The 23402-nt window shown below is 43.3% G+C and overlaps 2 protein-coding genes across 2 annotated transcripts; both read left to right on the top strand.

Moving 5' to 3' along the window:
• Nucleotides 1–284: 284 nt before the first annotated feature.
• LOC120029190 (alpha-2-macroglobulin-like) lies at nucleotides 285–6543 on the top strand. Its single transcript, XM_038974484.1, has 15 exons — nucleotides 285–506; nucleotides 1035–1191; nucleotides 1342–1394; nucleotides 1667–1687; nucleotides 1867–2035; nucleotides 2191–2275; nucleotides 2477–2591; nucleotides 2703–2811; nucleotides 2892–3001; nucleotides 3187–3354; nucleotides 3514–3750; nucleotides 4021–4084; nucleotides 4371–4516; nucleotides 5742–5891; nucleotides 6403–6543. The coding sequence occupies exons 1-15, from the start codon at nucleotides 300–302 to the stop codon at nucleotides 6541–6543; spliced, it is 1932 nt and encodes a 643-aa protein (XP_038830412.1). The 5' UTR covers nucleotides 285–299.
• Nucleotides 6539–19806, top strand: LOC120029189 (alpha-2-macroglobulin-like). The gene is made up of 20 exons (XM_038974483.1): nucleotides 6539–6625; nucleotides 6751–6844; nucleotides 7194–7317; nucleotides 7546–7810; nucleotides 10288–10414; nucleotides 10981–11102; nucleotides 11586–11637; nucleotides 11785–11868; nucleotides 12151–12327; nucleotides 12673–12754; nucleotides 13035–13191; nucleotides 13771–13845; nucleotides 15446–15611; nucleotides 15686–15882; nucleotides 16173–16388; nucleotides 16594–16712; nucleotides 17146–17236; nucleotides 17462–17530; nucleotides 17737–17842; nucleotides 19738–19806. Exons 2-20 carry the CDS (start codon nucleotides 6820–6822, stop codon nucleotides 19779–19781), a joined length of 2298 nt encoding a protein of 765 aa, XP_038830411.1. The 5' UTR covers nucleotides 6539–6625; nucleotides 6751–6819; the 3' UTR covers nucleotides 19782–19806.
• Nucleotides 19807–23402: the final 3596 nt, after the last annotated feature.

The raw sequence follows: 23402 nt of genomic DNA, 5'->3' as shown, positions 1-23402 counted from the left end.
TAGATGCTTGCAATTGTCTCTATTTGGGAATAATAATAATACAAAAAAAGATAGTGGTAAGGCCACAGGACATCACTGTTATACATACAGTACCTCTATCTCTCTGCATGTGAGGCTTTTCATTTGTTATGAGACAAAACAGAATCAATTGTGCCCTCCATTGGACTCTGAGTGGGGCACATAGCCAGAGACAATTAAGGTCACTTTATCCCCAACTTTAAAAAATCAGTAGGCTACAAAGGAACTAAAGAGCTGTTTGAGTACACTGCCACTTAAGTATTATTACCACAGCCGCATTCATGCTGATTCTTTCCCCTTTTAGGATTTACCTGGTGACGGTCAGCTCGGAGGTGGTAGGAGGGACCAAAGAGAAACTTTGTGCTCAGGTCCACCAAGCCACAGAGCCTCTGTCGTTGAAGGTGACGCTGGAGATGGAGGGTGGCAGCAGCATCATTCTACTGGAGGAAGCTGTAACACAGGACTTCTATCGCTGCATCTCCTTCCAGGTCAGCTGCAACTGTGCTGCGTTCAGCAGGCTACAACGTTGTGGAATGCTCTGATATAAATATTTCATGTAGAACCAACATGCCTCTCTGACATGTAAAGTATCAAGCCAGCTCTATGTATGACATTTCTAACTGCAAAGTTCCACAACGATGTGATGCGCTATAGATCAGGATCTTCTATAATACTATGGAAACTAGTACTGGTCATCCTCTACCATCATCTAAAGAACACTATTCTTACTAGACTCAAGCTAGCTACATTCATTCAACACTTCATTATTTTATTCTGAGTAGTCAATCATGTTTTGTGGAATTCAACTTGGATTACAGGCTGGGTGTTGTATGGAAAATGATCCAACCTATGAAAGGCAATAGCAGTTAACCTCAGCAGAGCGAAGTATGATTACTACATCTACCACTTAGCAAAAAGCCCTCTGTTCTCAAGCTACTCAGTCAGAGAGCCATACTTTGGTTAAGGGGCTAGACAATTGTAGACAATCTAACAAGCTTCTGTTCTTTGTATTGTAGGTACCCCCAGTGAAGGCTGAAAGTGTGGCCACTGTCCATGTCAGCATCAAGGGGAGGAAGGATGAGATGAGTAATAAGACCAAGATCCTTATCAAGCCTGAAAGATTCCTGACCATTTTCCAGACAGACAAACCAGTCTACAAACCTGGACAGACAGGTAGTTAGAAATCATCTTTGATGAACACTGAAATGTTTGTGTACTTTACAGTATATTTGTGAGGCCATAAGCTTGATGAAAGGTCATTACTGAAATGGTGGATGGATATACTGTACACTATATAGACAAATGTTTCTACCGTTTTTCCAGTCAAGTTCCGAATCGTCTCGCTGGATGCCAGTTTCTTGACATTCAATCAGATGGTAAGTTACTCTTTCAGTGTTGTCTGGGTGAGACAGACGGACTGTGTAGCTGGCTCGGCAAACGTGGTCAGAGTTTATTTGCTCTCTACTGTAACTCTGTAGATAAAGATGCCTGTACTGTAGAAATTGTTTTGGGAAGTCGTGAAACTGCTTCAAACCCATTTTTTTGACACGATAGTAGTTCCCTTTAGGCCTACTGTGAAAACAATTTAGGGAAATAATAAAGTTTGAGAATGTTTTGGGGGGCTGAATGTTTTGTTTCTCTTTTCTAGTTTCTAACAGTGGAGCTTCAGGTGAGACTCATTCAAATCCATTGCAACTAAAAACCAAAGCTCTATATAACATGAGCAATAATAATGACATGATCTCCCTTCAAAAATATTACCTGCCAATATGTACTGTGGCATGAATTTATACAATTCCTCTCTATAACAAAATACATTCCTTCAACCTATTATGAATCTGTATACAGGACCCAAACTCCAACCGCATTGCTCAGTGGTTGAACCAGTCAACAGTGAGTGGAATTCTGGACCTGTCCCACCCCATGTCCGCAGAGGCAACACAAGGAAGTTACATCATCACTGCATGGAATGAGAAGGGAGAGCAAACCTCCCAAAACTTTGACATCAAAGAATATGGTGAGGAAATTGGCATGGGATAAAAAGAGAAAAGTATGGGATAAAACAAATCTGATTATTGTTTTTACATGTTGATTCCATTGTGGTCTGTGATTATGTTTTTGGTGTAGTTCAACAGACAATGAGGAAATAATATTGATATGTATTTTTTATAGTTTTACCCAAATATGAGGTCAAAGTCTATCTACCCCAAACCATCACTATTCTGGACAAACAAGCAACACTAAGAGTTTGTGGAAAGTAAGTGCATAAGATGACAGACAATAAGATGATGATGTAAACTGGGACACTTAATGGACAGAATATTAAGCCTTAATTTGGTTATTGCATAGACTGTACTTTATAGATCCTGTCCCATGTTTGCTACTTGCTCATGTTCAAAGCTGTTTCTACTTTTTTGCAACAGTTAATTTGTCTGTCTTCTGCTGACTTTATTTCTAGATACACTTATGGAAAACCAGTGGTGGGGTCTGTCACGGCGAAAGTTTGCAGAAATGTCATTCAATATCACTGGTTATATGATTCTAGTAATATCTGCGAGTTGTATCTTATGAAAGTAAGTGTTTTTATTGTTACGCCAAATTCTTTGACGAAGAACACTCACTGTGGACGAAATGTTAAGGTTTTTGTCGCGAAGCTGACCTACAACTGTACTCATTCTCCCTAGACTGACAAAACTGGTTGTGCAACCCAAATTATTGACTTGACCCGGTTCCGTCTACGTGAATCTTTTGGGGACTTCGAAGTGGAGACTGAGATGGAGGAATATGGAACGGGTAGGAGAACCTTATCTTGAACGTAGATGTGTTTACATGCTGAACTGTTAACCTCTGACCCTTGCCTGTGTTCTCTCCAGGGGTCATCCTTAAAGGTAGTGGCAAGGCAAGCTTCACCAATGTCATCATAACTGTCAGTTTTGAGGAGGTGCCCCAAGCATATAAACCAGGAATTGCATACGAGGGGAAGGTGAGGACAAACTATATTAACAAATGTTTTTTTTAACACTGCAGGGAAATATCTTTGAAAGAAGTTGTGCTGAATGTTAACATGTAATTTGGAGCATGTAAACTAGGCATTTGATGTCTTGTATGCAATGGGAGTGTTCATTTAGTATATTGAATGTCTGCAGTCATCCTGTCCTGTGTTTTCAGATCAAAGTGACCGGTCCAGACTCTAGTCCCATTCCCAATGAGCCTGTGTATCTCTTCCTACAAAACAGTGGCAATTCTGAGAACTGGACTCTCACCACAGACAGCAAGGGCATTGCTTCTTTCTCTCTAGACACTTCTCTATGGAGTTCTGATTCTGTCTCTCTGTCGGTCAGTGGTCCCTCACTCATGTTTACCGCTGAATATTTATTCATATATTATTTACTGTAAATATTCAGTTTGTTCTGACTGATCATTAATTTCCTGGTGTATTCTCCAAGGTTACTACAATTTCTAATTTTGATACATTTTATGTTTTTCTTGAACCAGGCTCGTTATCAAAAGGTTGAGGAGGATTATCCGTACGAGCAGGGTGTGCGTAGACCTCTATATACATCTGCTTACCATTTCGCATGGAAATTTTATTCCAAGAGCAAGAGCTTTGTGAAGATAATGCAGGGTGAAGGGAAGTTCTCCTGTGAGAAGGGCGGTATTGTTCTTGCTCACTACATCATCCAAGGGGTGAAGCTGAAAAAGGGACAGACGACCCTGGACTTTTTCTATCTGGTAAGATTAAAGGGATGTTTCACTCAAAATATAACCTTTTTTAATCGATTCCACCACAAGATTTGGGATATTTTACTTCAGTATTTGATTGTTTTGTCTGGCTTGGGAAAACCATACAGTACTTGACTTCTAGTTGACTATTTCACCTTAGCTGATACACAGTAATATATCACTTTAGTAATATATTTGCTAGCAGATCTCCAGGTTTTGGCAACTCTTTCTCTGGTTATTAATGTTGACCCTGCCACCTGGCTGTCTCTTATGTCCCAGGTTATATCTAGAGGCAGCATTCAGCAGCACGGCCGTCTTCCTGTGGCCATTAAAGAAAGAAAAGGTAAATAAAGTGTCTTGGATTCTTCCGAATGCTTCCTGACATTTTTTCTTTAGGACTTCTCAGAACCCTACTTGATTAGAGAACATACCTCCTGGAAAATACCTAATGGCATTAAACTGGCATGGGATATAAACCTGCCATGTCAGAATTCAATCATCCAGATTACATCTTCAGTACAAGTTCTTACTGCACAGTATATTTCATAGACTAGTCACTGAACACTATGTCCGTATTGGTGGTTTAAGGTGACTTAATGGCAATCCCCATTGTCCATCTCTTGTTTCAGTTAACCAAGGGCAGCTGATGCTCTCGCTGCAGCGGATGCCTGAGCTGACCCCTTTTGCCCAGGTGGTGGTGTACACCGTGTTGCCTGATGGGGAGGCAGTAGCAGACAGCCGAGACTTCCCCATTCACCTCTGCCTTAAAAACAAGGTAGGCAACTAGGCGTCTTTCACCAGCTACATGAAATGTGATCTATCGGTGCAACATGCACTACGATCAATTTCCAAAATGACTTCGCATCAGACGATGATATGAAATCCTTCAACTGCACCTTTTGGATCATCACAAATCCTTTGGGTCTGTTTCTGTTTCTGGTTGGTCAGTTGTTGCGTGCTCAGTAGTGGTGTAGATGAAAGTCAGTGGTTTTGGTCACTAGTTGTTGTAGTCAGGTGTTGTGTGGTTGAGGTCAGAAGATGAATGGTCGGAAGATATGTAGTTGTGGTCAGCAGTTGAGTGATCACTAGATGTGTGGTTGTGGTCAATATTTGTGTGGTTGTGGTCACCCTCATTTTTTTCCCCTCTGTCTGGTGAGTACCCATAGCAATGGCTCCGTTTGGGCTGCTCCATAATGACACACAGTATAGTAGACCTCAGCATGTCACTCTGACAAACGGCTAACTTTTTTTTATTGGTAGAAGCTATTCCTAATCTGCTCTTTCCAGTCAGAACAAAAAGTTGTATACAAGTAACTTGAGTGAGACCATTCCACACGTTTTAGTTTGAACTGCGTGTCTAGCGTAAACGGTGTAGGAGGAGTAGCATGCTGAATAAGAAAAAGTACGTTGAATATCTAAGCTGGGGCTTTTGCTGCGCAATCCCCACAGATACACTTACTCATGATATAATTCTGCCAGGTCAGCCTACTTCGCAGTTAACATTTGAATTTAGTTTTTTGGGGGGGAAATATTTCTGTCAACCCACAAGATGATCACATCAACTGGCTACACACTGAGTGGTAGGCACACATGCACACCGCACAGACCGACTGGGGTAATATTAATGGAGATGAGTTGGCAGACATTGTTAGGTTTGGCTTTTTAAGCCAATGGTGGCTAACCAGGGCTGGGATGTCAATGTTGCGTTGATTAGATAGTAGCTGAGAGCTTACGGTGTTTGACAGTTTGCTGTGGAACACGTGAGATTTACATGTACTTTCAGAATTTTTGGGCGAGCTACTCTAGGTGGGCTGCGACCTACTGGTAGCTTGTGATCGACCTGTTGGAGACCCCTGCTCTACACAGTACAAGCATTATTATGTTATGGGCTCTGTACCAGGATGCTACTATATTTGGAATGAACCAATGCGTTGGACATGTATGCTAGTATAGATATATTTCAACATAGCTGTGATGTCTCCTGCTTTTCTCCTCTCCAGGTGTCCCTGAAGTTCTCGTCCCTCCAGGAGTTGCCAGGGGAGAAGACCTCTCTGAGCCTCCAGGCCCACCCAGGGTCTCTGTGTTCTCTCAGGGCCATCGACCAGAGTGTGCTGCTGCTGCAGCCTGAACAGGAGCTCAGCCTAGACTCTGTACGTTCTCCATGGTCCTGCATCCCAAATGGCTCTCTATGTAGTGCACTACTCTTAACCAGGGCCTCATTGTGGTCAGTGCACTATAGAGGGAATAGGGTGCCATTTGGGACAAGACACAGCCCATCACATTAACTAACCATTGACTCACCACACTAAGCTGAAGCCTAACCATGATCACACCACCTTTGGCATTGTTTTTGTTCACCCATGTTTTTCAAGATAGGATTTGGCTCATTGTCAGCTTCCTCTAACCATGTATTAACCACTGTCTGATACTTAAAGTTTAGAAGTTTCAACTTGTGGGACTATTTCGTTGGTTCTGTTGTACCACTAAATCGAGTGCAGATCAAGTATTGGCTATTTGAATTTAACCCAGGTGTTATCCTATGCACTGACATTGTCCTGACTATGTACTGACCTGACCCTATAACCTCTGACCACGCTCTGACTGTCAAGATGCTGCGGATTATAAAGTCAGTATTACTAGAGGTATATTACTTCTCTGCAGGTCTTCAGTCAGCTGCCTGTTCAGAAGTTGTCTGGATATTCATACAGGGTAGCAGACCCCTACCCATGCCTTCGATATCCTCCAAGATTTGAAGAGGAGATGATGATGATGCGCCTTCCACCCGTACCAAAACTGGTCTGAGTTGGTTGTACCTGATTGGGGGAAACGCTCATTCTGGTTTGGCCCCAGCGACGACAAAAACGATGTCTACAGCATCTTTAAAGTATGAGACTCAAATAAGTTTGTCTGTTTTTGAATATGGAAAATGTATATACTATATACAAGACTGCTAAAATGGCGTCTTTGTAAAGTAGACACTCAATTAATTAATTGTACTTTTCATTTTAGGAAGTTGGAATCAAGATCCTGACCAACTCTGATGTGAAAAAACCTTACGACTGCAAGACTACCTATGCAATGAAACATAATGTTATGATGGAAGGTATTGTATAGAGTCATTGAGGTGACCAGCATTCATTCTGTTTATATACTGTTTAATCACTATGATAATACTGTTCTCGACATGGCTCATCCTAATATAGCTACTACTGTACATTTTTTATTTCCCAAATTATATTCTGTCTATCCACACCATTTATATTCCCACTAATATCTACTTGGATTGTTAGTTCTTAACCTTTTATTTGTATTGTTGGAGCTAGTAATGCCAGCATTTCGCTGCACCTGCCAAAATGCCTGCAAATCTGTATGTGACCAATAAACTTTGATTTGATATGTTTATGTATAAACCTTTCTAGTCAACCTAATGAAAGATTTGTTTCTATTTACAGTTCGTCCCATGAACATGATGCCAAATGAAGAGAGTGCACCAACCCCTGGAGCCTCTGGCGGGCCTAAGGAGACCGTCCGCACGTACTTCCCTGAGACCTGGATCTGGGACCTGGTTCCTGTGGGGTAAGCTTTGTGACAGACGCCATATTTGTAGTCCAACACATCCCTTTCCATGGGGTGCTGGGCTGACAATGCCTACTAATATGGCAATACTGAAACCACAGGCATGTCTTTGTCCTAGGGGTCGATATAAAAAAATCACCTAGTCCGCTATTGAATTAACCATGTTATATGTTCTAATGTTAATATACATTTTGTGGGTTTTTTTTGCGCCCTTTTCACCACTACCAGACATACAGGAAAGGTGAATGTTGAGAAGACTGTCCCTGACACCATCACTAAGTGGGCTGCAGGAGCGTTCTGTACTTCCCCAGTGGGTTTTGGCCTGGCTCCCAACACTGGCCTCACTGCCTTCCAACCCTTCTTTGTGAGCCTGACGCTGCCCTACTCTGTCATCCGGGGGGAGGTGTTCACACTCAAGGCCACAGTGTTCAACTACCTCTCCAAGTGTATCATGGTAAGCCCTCCCAGTGTTGTCTCTTTCTTTACCTCTCCAGTCCCACTTCATTTGGGTAGACCAGGGATAGGCAACTAGATTCAGCTGCAGGCCAATTTGTGTTGGAGCAAATGATTGGGGGGGGCCCAGATGATGATGATAATTTAACAGCATTGACTCCGGGATGCTGGCCTTCTAGGCAGAGTTCCTCTGTCCAGTGTCTGTTCTTTTGCCCATCTTAATCTGTTTATTTTATTGGCTGAGTCTGAGATATGGCCTTTTCTTTGCAACTCTGCCTAGAAGGCCAGCATCCCGGAGTCGCCTCTTCACTGTTGACGTTGAGACTGGTGTTTTGCGGGTACTATTTAATGAAGCTGCCAGTTGAGGACTTGTGAGGTGTCTTTCTCAAACTCGACACACTAATGTACTTGTACTCTTGCTCAGTTGTGCACCGGGGCCTCCCACTCCTTTCTATTCTGGTTAGAGACAGTTTGCGCTGTTCTGTGAAGGGAGTAGTACACAGTGTTGTATGAGATCTTCAGTTTCTTGGCAATTTCTCCTATTGAATAGCCTTCAGTTCTCAGAACAAGAATAGACTGACGAGTTTCAGAACGAGTTTCTTTGTTTCTGCCTGTAATCAAACCCACCAATTCTGATTCTCTAAAGGCCAGTTTTATTAGCACAGTTGTCAGCTGTGCTAACATAATTGCAAAAGGGTTTACTAATGATCAATTAGCCTTTTAAAATTATAAACTTGGATTAGCTAACACAACGTGCCATTGGAACACAGGAGTGATGGTTGCCGGTAATGGGCCGATGTAAATATTCCATTAAAAAATCAGCCGTTTCCAGCTACAATAGTCATTTACAACATTAACAATGTCTACACTGTATTGCTGATCAATTTGATATTTTAATGGACAAAATGTGCTCTTTCAAAAACAATGACATTTCTAAGTGACCCCAAACCTTTGAACGGCAGTGTACGGTACCAATCAAAAGTTTGGACACCTACTAATTCCAGGTTTTTTTATTTTACAATTTTGTACATTGTATAATGTGATGACATCAACTATGAAATAACATATGGAATCATGTAGTAACCAAAAATGTGTTAAACAAATCAAAATAGATTTTGTATTTGAGATTCTTCAAAGTAGCTACCTGTTGCCTTGACAGCTTTGCACACACTTGGCTTTCTCTCAACCAGCTTCACGAGGAACGCTTCACGAGGAATGCTTTTCAATTACCAGGTGTGACTTGTTAGTTTGTGGAATTTCTTTCCTCTATAATGCGTTTGAGCCAATCAGTTGTGTTGTGACAAGGTAGGGGTGGTATACAGAAGATAGACCTATTTGGTGAAAGACCAAGTCCATATTATGACAAGAACAGCTCAAATAAGCAATGAGAATCAAGTCTGAAAGTTTCTTCATGTCTTAAAGGAATGACAAAATTCTGACTGACCTTCAAGTGCAGTTGCAAAAACCATCAAGTGCTATGATAACTGGCTCTCATGAGGACCGCCACAGGAAAGCAAGACACAGACTTACCTCTGCTGCAGAAGATAAGTTTATTAGTTACCAGCCTCAGGAATTGCAGCCCAAATAAATGCTTCACAGAGTTCAAGTAACAGACACATCTCAACATCACCTGTTCAGAGGAGACTGTGAATCAGGCCTTCATGGTTGAATTGCTGCAAAGAAACCACTACTAAAGGACACCAATAAGAAGAGACTTGGCCAAGAAAAACAAGCAATGGACATTAGACCAGTAGTCTGTCCCTTGGTCTGACTCCAAATTTGAGATGTTTGGTTCCAACCGCCAGGTCTTTGTGAGACGCAGAGTAGGTGAACGGATCTCCGCATGTGTGGTTCCCACCGTGAAGCATGGAGGTGTGAGGGTGCTTTGCTGGTGACACAGTCTGATTTATTTACAATTCAAGGCACACTTAACCAGCATGGCTACCACAGCATTCTGCAGCGATACGCTGTCCCATCTGGTTTGCACTTAAAGGGATGATAATTAGTTTTTCAACCGGACAATGACTCAAAACACACCTCCAGGCGGTGTAAGGGCTGTTTGAGCAAGGAGAGCAATGGTGTGCTGCGTCAGGTGACCTGACCTCAACCCAATTGAGATGTTTTGGGATGAGTTGGACCGCAGAGTGAAGGAAAAGCAGCCAACGTGCTCAGCATATGTGGGAACTCCTTCAAGACTGTTGGAAAAGCATTACTCATGAAGCTGGTTGAGAGAATGCCAAGACTGTGCAAAGCTGTCATCAAGGCAAAGGGTGGTTACGTTGAATCTCAAATATATTTTAACACTTATTTTTTGGTTGTCATAGTTATGATGTCGTCACTATTCTACAATGTAGAACATATAAAGATACCCTTGAATTAGTTATTTTTGCTAAACTTTGGGGGAACAAATCACTCACGGGACGGTTTTGGCCCACGAGCTGCCTGTTGCCGACAATCTATAGACGTTTTTGAGAAATCTAGTAAAGAGTTGCAATTGACCCCATGTGTTTCTCTTAGGTGAAGGTAACTCTAGCTGAGTCGAACCAGTTCACAGCCAGGCCATGTGAAGGCTGCCAGTACACACTGTGTCTGTGTGCTGAAGAGAGCAGGACCTTCAAGTGGACCCTCACCCCAACTGCTTTAGGTGAGCCATACAGTACTCTCTGTCAATCTATCACAAGGCTCTTGCAATAGACTCCACAGTTACTCCCTACACCTAGGCTCTTGCCCCCTAACCCTTTGATGTTTGCAGATCGGTAAGGTGTTAGAAATATGGTAGAAGCTCCACTGCACTACTTATACCATCCACACCTTTCAAATATGCAAATAGTGAAGTGTTAGGGCCAGAGGGGTAGGGAGTGATTTGGAAGCAGTGATGCTCCTGTAAGACAGGGTTGTTGACTTCACACAGCTCTCGTTAGACTGAAATTTATGTAAATGAAATTATTTATATGATACACAAATTCCTTGAATATATGACATGCTCAAAGATAACCCTCGGGTTATCTGTGGCTATCAGAGAAATGGCGGGAGGGAACAAGGGGGAGAGGAAACGAGGGATGGAACAAAGGAGGGAACAGTTGAGCCAGGGTACATGAGTGACAGAGGCTGGAGGTGGAGTGGTTAAGGGTGCGCAAGCTGATGGAAGGGCAGGTTGATGGGTGACTGGTCTAGACTAGAATGTTAATGTCTCCCTGGACTGAACTATAGGGGAGGTGAGCGTGAAAGTGAGCGCCGAGGCGTTGACAACTAAGAAGTTCTGCGCCAACGAAGTGGCCACGGTGCCAGGGAAAGGACGCATTGACACCGTTGTGCAAACACTGCTGGTGGAGGTGAGTGTCTGTCCTGCATAGCAAGTCAACTGTTTTTCTCCCACATGAATTATAAAGAGATCCGGGTGTTCAGTAACACTAGGGCAAGGGTGAATACAGTAGAATTTATATCCCCTGCTATTGTATGTTGCATATTTTTATGCGACGAGACCAACGAGGTTTGGTGTTTCAAGCCCAAGTGCAGTTAGACTCCGGCCCATGCATAATAAATTGAAAATGTGTATATATATTTTTAATAAAGAATTACTTGGTGCATATCTTTTAGATTAAGCTGTATAGCTGGACCTACATAACAGATGGTCTGGGACGTAGACTTATCTTAAAATTGGTCTACGTTTCAGGTCTAAAACATTTGATTAACTTTGATTTGAGTGAAATGTACCTTTAAGTGGTTACCATATAAATTCTATGGTAGCATTTACTTGTCATCATTAGACTTTTTAAACAATTTAAATTTTGGTGCTGTTTCACTTTCTCTGTCAGGCCGAGGGAACCCAGGAGACGGTCAGCCACAACGCTCTGCTCTGCCCTGCAGGTAATCTCCTGACCTCTATCAGTCATACTTTCTCATAACTACCCCGACGATTAAGTTGACGTGCATTTGTTGTGGTTTAGATGACAGATACTTTTTAATTGGTTCTCAAGTCACTCAGTGTCTCGTTTATCTGTCTCGCATCACCAGAGGGCCCAGTGGAGAAGGACATCTCTCTGAAGCTGCCTGAGGTGTTTGTGGAGGGCTCTGCCAAGGCCTCCCTCTCAGTACTGGGTGAGAATTCCTCATCTGTTTTGCTGAGTTTTCACACCTAATTATTTTAAGTTTCATAACATTTTCAGGATATGTTTTCCATTTTGGTGCAGATGAAGTGTAGGCAAGGATTTTTCATCCCTCTATTCATGGATGTGGATTTCCACCTGCAGATCTATGATTGCCTTAAGGTTATGGCTGATCAGGATAAGCATTGGTTATTTTTAGGGTTAAGGTAAGAAATGGGGCTCTGCTGGTCAACTATCCACTGCGATTGTCTCAATGGTTGGTCTCTTTCACCAGGCGACCTGATGGGTCGGGCCATAAAGAACCTGGACAGCCTGTTGCAGATGCCCTATGGCTGTGGAGAGCAGAACATGGTGCTGTTTGCTCCCAACATCTACATCCTCAACTACCTGCAGAGCACCAGGCAGCTCACCATGGAGATCCAGACCAGGGCCACAGGCTTCCTAGACAGTGGTGAGTGAGCTGGGTCCAGTTCAGTAAGGCACAACATGTTGCAACGAAAATCAAGCAATTATTATCAGACATGTTCAGTTACAGCCTAAAAATAACAATCTTCCTACTGGACACAACCCTTGTGAAATGGACTGCAACGTTTAATGGCATACATCGCATGCCCTGGTATATGACAATATTTGTAGTAAGCCTTGTACTTTTTAAATGAGTTGTCTGATCCTGTGTGCATCTCTGACTAGCAACAACCTGTTGTATATATTTGGCTCTGAACCAGTTAACGTCACCTTCCACATACAGTACAAGTCCCTAGGAGTGTCTTTGTTCATTTGGCCATTTGTGTTGCAGGCTACCAGAGGGAGCTCAACTACAAGCATGACGATGGCTCCTACAGTGCCTTTGGGAAGAGCGATGAGTCTGGAAACACGTGGTCAGTTCAGTTGTCCACACAGTCATAATACCTTCTCTTAGATGATTCCTCAATTTACATTTGTTTGTCATGAAGATGACATTAGATTATAGGGGGTTGCAGTATGTAATCAAGGTAGGAATGTGATGGTCTCAAACCATACTAGCATGTGCTATGGCAAATATAGAGCTGGCTTCAGCACATACAGTATGGCTACTGTTATCTAGAGTCTGATCCATAGTTTAGGCTCACGACATCTAGTCCGTGTAACTCCAGTGACATCTGACCTGTGTCCTCTCAGGCTCACCTCCTTTGTGCTGAAGTCCTTTGGAGGGGCCAAGCCCTACATCTTTGTGGACCCCGCCCACATTGCCCAGGCCAAGGCCTGGTTGGCCAGTCACCAGCAGACGGATGGCTGCATCGCGTCAGTGGGGAAACTCTTCCATAACGGCATGAAGGTAAAGGGGGGTCAGAGCTCAGTGGGTAATAAGAGGAGTATTATACTGCAGCCACCAAATGTGACAAGGTAACGTTAAGGGCAGAGATTCAGCAGGAGGTTCTGGTGCAAGTGTCCCATTTCTATTTAGAGTGCAATGGTGGAGTCTGCATAAAATGCTAGATAACTAGCAAACAAAAGACTTGATAATAATACATAGTCTAACATCAAATATGAGTACTTAGCATACTTCATATTGCACTGACATATAGGATAATGTACTGTTCAGCAGGACCTTAGAACCCCACGTGTGCCCTAAAGGAGCACATACTGAGCACAACAAGAATCCCAAGCATGTTTTAGCCAGTCCTGAGAACATACCACCTCCCTAAAGGGACCTCAGTCTGACTGACTAGTCCCGACAGCTTTTGCATCTCCAAAACCGTACTCTTAAAGTTATTACCCACCTGTTCTTTATCTTTGCACCATTATCATTTGAATGTTTTAAACACTGCAATGTTTTTACCTGACATCAGTGACTTTGAAACTGTAACACCTTGGAGTACTGTATGACGTTTACTGGCATCCTTTGTTGTCATAGGGAGGGGTCGGGGATCAAGTGTCGCTCACTGCCTACATCACCGCTGCACTGCTGGAGCTGGATGGCAACACTTCTGTGAGTTATCACCTCTTTCCATATCCAAGTATTTAAAAAGAAATATTATTGATAAACAAGAAGGCCACATTTGGTGCTTTTATCAAAACATGAACGGCCTTAGTGGATATTTCTGCTTAGCCGTCCAACTACTTAACACAATTTTAAATAAGACGATATCCCCCACAGAACGCCTCACTTGCCATGTATTCAAATTTGTTAAACAACATCCCAATATACAGTTCCTTCTGGAAAAGTATTCAGACCCCTTGATTATTTCCACATTTTGTTACGTTAGCCTTATACCATTTTTAAAATCCTCAGCGATCTATACACATGACAAAGCGAGAACCGGTTTGTAGAAATGTTTGCACATGTATTGAAAATAAAACAGATTCCTCAGATCTTCTGCAATGAGATTGAGCTCAGGTGCATCCTGTTTCCATTGATCATCCTTGAGGTGTTTATACAAGTTGATTGGAGTCCACTTGTGGTAAATTCAATTGATTGGACTTGATTTGGAAAGGCACACACCTGTCTATATAAGGTCCCACAGTTGACAGTGAATGCCAGAGCAAAAACCAAGCCATGAGGTTGAAGGAATTGTCCGTTGAGCTCCGAGACAGATTGTCGAGGCACAGATCTGGGGAAGGGTACCAACATTTCTGCAGCATTGAAGGTCCCCAAGAACACAGTGGCTGCCATCATTCTTAAATGGAAAAAGTTTGGAACCACCAAGTCTCTTCCTAGAGCTGGCCGGCCGGCCAAACTGAGAAATCGGGGGAGATGGGCCTTGGTCAGAGGTGACCAAGATCCTGACGGTCAGTCTGACAGAGCTCTGGAGTTCCTCTGTGGAGATGGGAGAACCTTCCAGAAGGAAAACCATCTCTGCAGCACTCCACCAATCAGGCCTTTATGGTAGAGTGCCAGGCGGAAGCCACTCCTCCAGTAAAAGGCACATGACAGCCCACTTGGGGTTTGCCAAAAGGCACCTAAAGAAACAAGATTCTCTGGTCTGATGAAACCAAGATTGAACTCTTTGGCCTGAATGCCAAGGGCCACGTCTGGAAGAAACCTGGCAACATCCCTACGGTGAAGCATGGTGGCGGTGGCAGCGTGCTGTGGGGGTGTTTTTCAGTAGCAGGGACTGGGAGACTAGTCAGGATCAAGGCAAAGATGAACGGAGCAAAGTACAGATGTCCATGATAAACCTGCTCCAGAGCGCTCAGGACCCCTGACTGTTTTGCCTCTGGAGAGACCTGAAAATAGCTGTGCAGCAACGCTCCCCATCTAACATGACAGAGCTTGAGAGGATCTGCAGAGAAGAATGGGAGAAAATCCATAATGTTTTTGTCCCATTCTTCTCTGCAGATCCTCAAGCTCTGTCACTGTACACAGTATACACTAGTTTATTTATATTGCTAACATTATTCGGTACTCATACCCGTATTAACCTGATAAAAGGTCTGGGTGTTCATTAGGGAGCGCAATGGAAAAGCCATGAACATTTTGCAACAATGTGCATGTTTCTTATTGAAACTGGGAGGGAATATCTGGATCAATCAGTGTTCCTCTGCTTGGTGCCTAATAAACACGATCCTGTTGTATGTGGGTGTGTCAGGACCCCATGGTGGAGAAGAGTCTGACGTGTCTGAAGGCAGCAGTGTCTGACCAGCTGGAGAACACCTACACCATTGCCCTGCTGTCCTACACCTTCACCCTGGCCCAAAACCAGGTCATGAGGGCCAAGCTCATCACCCACCTGGACAAGATAGCTGCTACCTCAGGTATGTCTTGTCTCTTTGTGAAAATGTCTCTACCTTTCTGACTGCTGGGAAACTGACAATGAAAATTCCCACAGGTGGCAATCGTCACTGGGAGAGAGCAGAGGCTTCAGGGACGAAGACTGACTCTCTGGAGGTGGAGATGACATCCTATGTGCTGCTGGCGCTGCTCTCCGGTCCCACCATGCCAGGCTTTGGGCTGGACTACTCCACTGGCATCGTCCGCTGGCTGGCCCAGCAGCAGAACCCCTACGGAGGCTTTGCCTCCACACAGGTACTTTGTTGGTCTGGTAGACTTTCATTCACTCTAGCACCTCATCTGCCTGTCGATCCTACTGTTAGTACATGGCCAAACATGGATCACACCAAATCCTTATTTGTATATGAAATGTAGCAAATTGGACATTGTATTAAAGCCTTACAATCATTTCATAACACAACACATGGATTTCCTTGAATTGTGCTTAATTTTATTGATTCTCTCCATCCATACCCAAACTATAGTTGATCCAGATTTGATTTTGCAACAGTACTTTTCTCCCCCCCCCTCCCCACTGTCACCAGGACACAGTAGTAGCACTGCAGGCCCTGGCCAAGTACGGTGCTGCCACCTTCAGTCCAGAGGGCGCCAGTACAGTCAGTGTGAGCTCGGCCAGAGGCCTGAAGATGGAGTTCACTGTGAATCAGAACAACAGGCTGCTCTATCAGGAGGAGCAGCTGAGAGAGGTCCCTGGAGACTACAACATCAAGGCAAAGGGCAAGAGCTGCGTGTTTGTGCAGGTCAGGCTCCAGTCATTTTCCTTTGCTGCCTCTCAGTACTGCATGTACTGAGTATCTGGTTTGTGTTCAGTAGAGCACACTGTTGCACAAAAACTAACGTTTCATCCCTAGAATTTCAGCATTAATGGAAATGCATGTGTGCTACTGTACATTGAAATGTCTATGTTGATTTCATGCATCTCAATAGTATTGTCTGTCTTTTCAGATCGCCATGCACTACAATATTCCCCCTCCTCCTGACTTCTCTGCTTTCAACATCTCAACACAGACGCTTGGGAAATGTGACGGCACCAAGAAATCTCTGATAGTGTCTGTGGCTGTCAGGTACAGTGGTATTCCTTTTACCCTTGAAATAGCAGCTGAAAAAAATGACGACCACCAGTGTGTAGATGCATTTTAAAATGCATCTTTAATGCTGCACAACTTTTTGGGCGACCTGACAATTCATGTGGAAATATGAGTTATAGATCTATCATCCTCATTGACTGCAAGTCTAACAAATGTTAGATCTCTTTTTATGCTTCCCATTCTTAAGTATTGTTTTTGCGTCTTACTTTCGGTTTTGAACAGCATAAAATAAAAAATGTTTGGTTACTGAAAATATATTTCAAAGCGGTTTAGATGGTGCAATGATTTTCTTGCTTGTTTTGTCATTAACTAGTAGAATTTTAGCAATCAGGAAATGGTGGAGCGATTTCTGCATATTTTCACCTTTAAGATAATATCCATCCTTCATCTGACTCTGTGTGACTGACAGGTACAATGGTCGGCGAGAGGAGACCAACATGGTGATCATCAATGTCAAGCTTCTCTCCGGCTTCGTCCTGGACAAGTCCTCCCTCGGGCCTGTGAGTCAATAAGAGAACCTCAGTTAATCAGGGCCAGGAGTTTTACCAGTTTGGGGAACACTCCTGGCCCTAGGTATAATCCCCTTGAGGATTTAGTTAATGTATAAAATGATAATGGCATCTGTTCTAATTGTAAGTATTATCGTTTTGTCAATGCCAGTAGTTGTCCTTTGAATGTATCAGTTGTACTATGACACAATCTTATCCTGTGTTCTGTTCTTCCAGTTGAAAAATGACCCCACTGTCAAACGTGTTGACCTGGAGGAAGGACATGTCATCATCTACCTAGATGGGGTAGGAACATGACTGTTGCATCTAAACGGGGCTGTCTTTATCGGTTACAGAACTTAGTTGGATGTGGTCTCATCTGCATCTACACACTGGATTTAACTTGAACAGTAACATCAAAGTAAGACTGTAGTGGATGTTTTATACAGTAACACTATGTGAATCTATAACATTGAACTGCAATGTCAAATGTATTATTCCTTTTCTTCCAGCTCAAGCAGAAGGAAACGAAGACATACAGCCTGGCCATAGAGGAGGATGTGCCTGTGAGGAATCTGAAACCAGCTGTGGTGAAAGTGTATGACTACTACCAGACAAGTAAGAATTCCATCTAACAGTGAAATGTGTAGGGTTGCCAAGAACTTTAAATAAATTCTGTGGTTTTCCCAAAATCCCGACTGGCGGATTCACAGAAAAGGGAGAATAAGCAGGATATCCATTATCCTCCATCCAGGATTTATGGAATACCAGGGTATTTAAGTTTCCTGAAATTCTGCAACCTTAAAAGTGATTTCATTTGCAGAAAACACTGTGCTCCCCAAGGGTTATCATGAAAAACTGATACTCTTTCTCAAATGGAAAAAGATAAACACTCAACTAGATATTAGACCGTGTCAAACTCATTCGAGGGCCGAGTGGGAGTTTTTGTTCCTCCCTTGTAAATGTTTGATTGAATTAAGGTCACTGATTAGTAAGGAACTCCCCTCACCTGGTTGTCTAGGACTTAATTGAGAGAAAGAAAAAAAAATCCAGCAGAAGAGGCCCTCCATTAAATGAGTGACACCCCTTGGATGTGACCTTAAGTGTCAACTTGTTAGCTTTTACCAAAAGTGCACCGTGTGATGTAATATATAAACTCATTAAAAAAAAAAGTCCTCTCACTGTCAACTGCATTTGTTTTCAGCAAACTTAACATGTTTAAATATTTGTATGAACAACTAAGACGTGAGATGTTACCCCACTTTTCCACCAAGGCACCTGCAAGTTCCCGGACACTTCTGGGGGGGAATGGCCCTAGCCTTCACCCTTCGATCCAACAGGTCCTCAATGGGATTGAGATCTGGGCTCTTCGCTGGCCATGGTAGAACACTGACATTCCTGTGTTGCAGGAAATCACGCACAGAACGAGCAGTATGGCATTGTCATGCTGGAGGGTCATGTCAGGATGAGCCTGCAGGAAGGGTACCACATGAGGGAGGAGGCTGTCTTCCCTGTAACGCACAGCGTTGTTGAGAGAGCTTGTCATTGCAGGCAATGTCCGATAATGCTGTGACCCACCGCCCCCAGACCACGACGGACCCTCCAAATCGATCCTGCTCCAGAGTACAGGCCTTGGCGTAACGCTCATTCTTTCGACGATAAATGCGAATCCGACCATCACCCCTGGTGAGACAGAACCGCTACTTGTCAGTGAAGAGCACTTTTTGCCGGTCCAGCGATGGTTTGCGCCCATAGGCGACGTTGCCAGTGATGTCTGACGACCTGCCTTACAACAGGCCTACAAGACCTCAGTTCAGCCTGTCTGAGCACTGATGGAGGGATTGTGCGTTGCTGGTGTAACTTGGGCAGTTGTTGCCATCCTGTGCAGGTGTTACACGTGGTGTGCCACTGTGGATAATCAGCTGTCCGTCTGTCTCAGGCGTCTTACAGTACGGACATTGCAATTTATTGCCTTGGCCACATCTGCAGTCCTCATGCCTAAGGCACGTTCACGCAGAGGAGCAGGGACCCTGGGCATCTTTCTTTGGTCTTTTTCAGAGTTGGTAGAAAGGCCTCTAGTGTCAAGTTTTTCATAACTGTGACCTTAATTGCCTACTGTCTGTAAGCTGTTAGTGTCTTAATGACCATTCCACAGGTGCATGTTCATTTAACAAGCATAGGAAACAGTGTTTAAAACCTTTACAATGATCTGTGGATTTTTACTTATCTTTGAAAGACAAAGGGATGTTTTTCTTTTTTCCTCGTGTGTGTAGCTTTTTTATCTCCCCTCTCTAATGGAATACCAGTTTCCAAACCACCCCATTCTCTGAAATATTGGCCACTGGCATACCCGTCAAGGTTACGTAAATAACTCCAGTTCATTGAAAGGAAACCAGACGTCACCAGTATGGGCCCATTGGTTCACCCCTGCAGTGGGAATTTAATGACTGACAGGGAAGTAGTTATCATTATAAAGGAACTGACCTCTGCATTCTCCTCTTTTCTGTTTTCAGGTGATGAAGCTGTGAGTGAATACAGCTCCCCGTGTGCAGAGTAAGTACAACCTTTCTAATACTTCATTTTCACATCTAAATTTGTCAGTTAAGCGATGTATGTTCATTGTTTTTTATAGGGAGTAAAATCCTAGGCAAAGCATGGAATATTTTATTGATGTTTGTCATTTTCACAGGTGACACAGCCAATCAAGCTGACTGGACTTGGGCTCAACCAATTGCTTTCCTATTTAGGAAGAGCTCCTAGAATGGAGGGGTTCTATTTGGTGCTTACACATTGTCCAACTTGTAATCCGTTTAACATTAAGTGAACACAATTTAATAGATGGGCCTTAAGGTTAACTCTAATCCTGCTATTAAAGTGATTGTCGTGTTTCTACGTTAATAAAACCATGCTATGGATTCAAACCAGACTCTGTAACATTTCTGTTTTAATAGATCTGTATTGAGAATCCATACATGAAAGTGTACAGTCAACATATGGGAGCAATGTTCTACAGTGTTGAGGGAGCAGAGTGGTATACTGTTAACTGAAGTGTATTCTGACCATTAGAATTATTGTACAATACTGGTTGAATGAGTGACATTTTACAGTAAACCTTTTTCTAACACATACCTCTGGCTACACCCATTTCGGTGTGGGGAAAAAATATCTTAATATATTCTGATGTTTATAGTACCTCAATTTCACAAGGCTTAAAAAACCTAAAGATTTTCATGTACCATGTCAAGCTACCAGATCATGACATTCTTGATCTGAAAGAATTGGAAAGTGTAAGCAATAATTCAACCTACCCAATCAGATCTACAGAAGTGCATAGGAGGTTACTGTTCAGTGACATTAGACTGACAAGGCACAGAATGATTAGCATTATTATAATGACATGTGCAAGTGGTCAAGTCAACATTAGTGGAATCTAGTTCAGCAGTAAGCTAAAGTCCGATGGAACAAATTGAGTTGTCTTCACTTAAGTTTGAACTAAATAGGTAGTCGGGAAATGCCTTTTGTATAAAACAACCATCTGAAACCATTGGTATAATGTAATTTAGCAATATTCCATAGTGTAAAAAAAAAAAAAAAAAAGTTACGACACTGATACACACAGGTCTCACAAGCAAGAACCTGTAACAAACAATATCTCAATTTGACAAAATAGAAAGGCTTTTGAGCAGAAAATCTGACAGTTGTCATTTTGGTTATATACAGTGTCTTTTCCAGGACTCCCTTTTTCAATCCGTGGGCAGGAGCAGGTGGAGAAAAATGTCTATTGTAAAGTGATTTAAAAATAGATACAAAATAAAAAGGCAATTTCCCAATACTGGGGAGAGGATAAGGCCTGAGTCTATTGAAGTGTGTCACTGCTAGGCCTCCGTACACAAGTCTCCCCTATTAGTTCATGAACTGCGTGTAGCCCTCGGCTCCGGTTACTATAACATCCATCCATATCCTCATGGCCTCCGGGGCAGAGGCCACCATGTAGTAGAGTCTGTCGTGAGTCTTCACACAGAAGGTCAACGAGGGATTGGGGCTCTGGGATTGCAGGGGAGAGAAAGGTCAGTAATATGGAGATGACAGATTTATCCCAAACAGCACTCGGTGTTAAGGGGTGATTGAATGCAGAATCTGTGGGCGGCGAGTTTTTCCTACGCACCTCCTATTGTCTCTGATTCAACTACAGTACTAGAGCTTGGTTATAAAATAAATGAACCAATATATTCTGTCTGTACAGATTTTTATTTAAAGTACAATGGGTGCACTACAATCAAATATATTAAACAACCCAAAACCTGTGTGTTAGAGTTGCTACACATTTGCCCATATACACTGCTCAAAAAAATAAAGGGAACACTAAAATAACACATCTTAGATCTGAATGAATGAAATATTCTTATTAAATACTTTTTTCTTTACATAGTTGAATGTGCTGACAACAAAATCACACAAAAATTATCAATGGAAATCAAATGTATCAACCCATGGAGGTCTGGATTTGGAGTCACACTCAAAATTAAAGTGGAAAACCACACTACAGGCTGATCCAACTTTGATGTAATGTCCTTAAAACAAGTCAAAATGAGGCTCAGTAGTGTGCGTGGCCTCCACGTGCCTGTATGACCTCTCTACAACGCCTGGGCATGCTCCTGATGAGGTGGCGGATGGTCTCCTGAGGGATCTCCTCCCAGACCTGGACTAAAGCATCCGCCAATTCCTGGACAGTCTGTGGTGCAACGTGGCGTTGGTGGATGGAGCGAGACATGATGTCCCAGATGTACTCAATTGGATTCAGGTCTGGGGAACGGGCGGGCCAGTCCATAGCATCAATGCCTTCCTCTTGCAGGAACTGCTGACACACTCCAGCCACATGAGGTCTTGCATTAGGAGGAACCCAGGGCCAACCGCACCAGCATATGGTCTCACAAGGGGTCTGAGGATCTCATCTCGGTACCTAATGGCAGTCAGGCTACCTCTGGCGAGCACATGGAGGGCTGTGCGGCCCCCCAAAGAAATGCCACCCCACACCATGACTGACCCACCGCCAAACCGGTCATGCTGGAGGATGTTGCAGGCAGCAGAACGTTCTCCACTGCGTCTCCAGACTCTGTCACGTCTGTCACATGTGCTCAGTGTGAACCTGCTTTCATCTGTGAAGAGCACAGGGCGCCAGTGGCGAATTTGCCAATCTTGGTGTTCTCTGGCAAATGCCAAACGTCCTGCACGGTGTTGGGCTGTAAGCACAACCCCCACCTGTGGACGTCGGGCCCTCATACCACCCTCATGGAGTCTGTTTCTGACTGTTTGAGCAGACACATGCACATTTGTGGCCTGCTGGAGGTCATTTTGCAGGGCTCTGGCAGTGCTCCTCCTGCTCCTCCTTGCACAAAGGCGGAGGTAGCGGTCCTGCTGCTGGGTTGTTGCCCTCCTACGGCCTCCTCCACGTCTCCTGATGTACTGGCCTGTCTCCTGGTAGCCCCTCCATGCTCTGGACACTACGCTGACAGACACAGCAAACCTTCTTGCCACAGCTCGCATTGATGTGCCATCCTGGATGAGCTGCACTACCTGAGCCATTGTGTGGGTTGTAGACTCCGTCTCATGCTACCACTAGAGTGAAAGCACCGCCAGCATTCAAAAGTGACCAAAACATCAGCCAGGAAGCATAGGAACTGAGAAGTGGTCTGTGGTCACCACCTGCAGAACCACTCCTTTATGGGGGGTGTCTTGCTAATTGCCTATAATTTCCACCTTTTGTCTATTCCATTTGCACAACAGCATGTGAAATTTATTGTCAATCAGTGTTGCTTCCTAAGTGGACAGTTTGATTTCACAGAAGTGTGATTGACTTGGAGTTACATTGTGTTGTTTAAGTGTTCCCTTTATTTTTTTGAAAAGTGTATATATTAGGGATTTTGTCCAATTCTTCTCTGCAGATTCTCTCAAGCTCTGTCACTGTACACAGTATATACACTAGTTAATTTATTTATATTGCTAACATTATTCGGTACTCATACCCGTATTAAAAACCTGATAAAAGGTCTGGGTTGTGTTCATTAGGGAGCGCAATGGAAAAGCCATGAACATTTTGCAACAATGTGCATGTTTCTTATTGAAACTGGGAGGGAATATCTGGATCATTCAGTGTTCCTCTGTTTGGTGCCTAATAAAC

Source organism: Salvelinus namaycush, chromosome 34, assembly GCF_016432855.1.
Source record: "Salvelinus namaycush isolate Seneca chromosome 34, SaNama_1.0, whole genome shotgun sequence".
NCBI classification, from domain to species: domain Eukaryota; kingdom Metazoa; phylum Chordata; class Actinopteri; order Salmoniformes; family Salmonidae; genus Salvelinus; species Salvelinus namaycush.
Note: the sequence above shows the minus strand (reverse complement) of the source record. Positions and strands in the feature narration are given on the sequence as shown.

Coding starts and splice junctions, on each gene's coding strand:
- LOC120029190 (XM_038974484.1), top strand. CDS start 300: ATGCTGATTCTTTCCCCTTTTAGGATTTACCTGGTGACGGTCAGCTCG. Junction 1,192..1,341: donor CTACAAACCTGGACAGACAG/GTAGTTAGAAAT, acceptor CCGTTTTTCCAG/TCAAGTTCCGAATCGTCTCG. Junction 2,036..2,190: donor CTTTGACATCAAAGAATATG/GTGAGGAAATTG, acceptor TATTTTTTATAG/TTTTACCCAAATATGAGGTC.
- LOC120029189 (XM_038974483.1), top strand. CDS start 6,820: ATGAAACATAATGTTATGATGGAAG. Junction 11,869..12,150: donor GGCCTCCCTCTCAGTACTGG/GTGAGAATTCCT, acceptor CTCTTTCACCAG/GCGACCTGATGGGTCGGGCC. Junction 17,237..17,461: donor ACAAGTCCTCCCTCGGGCCT/GTGAGTCAATAA, acceptor CTGTTCTTCCAG/TTGAAAAATGACCCCACTGT.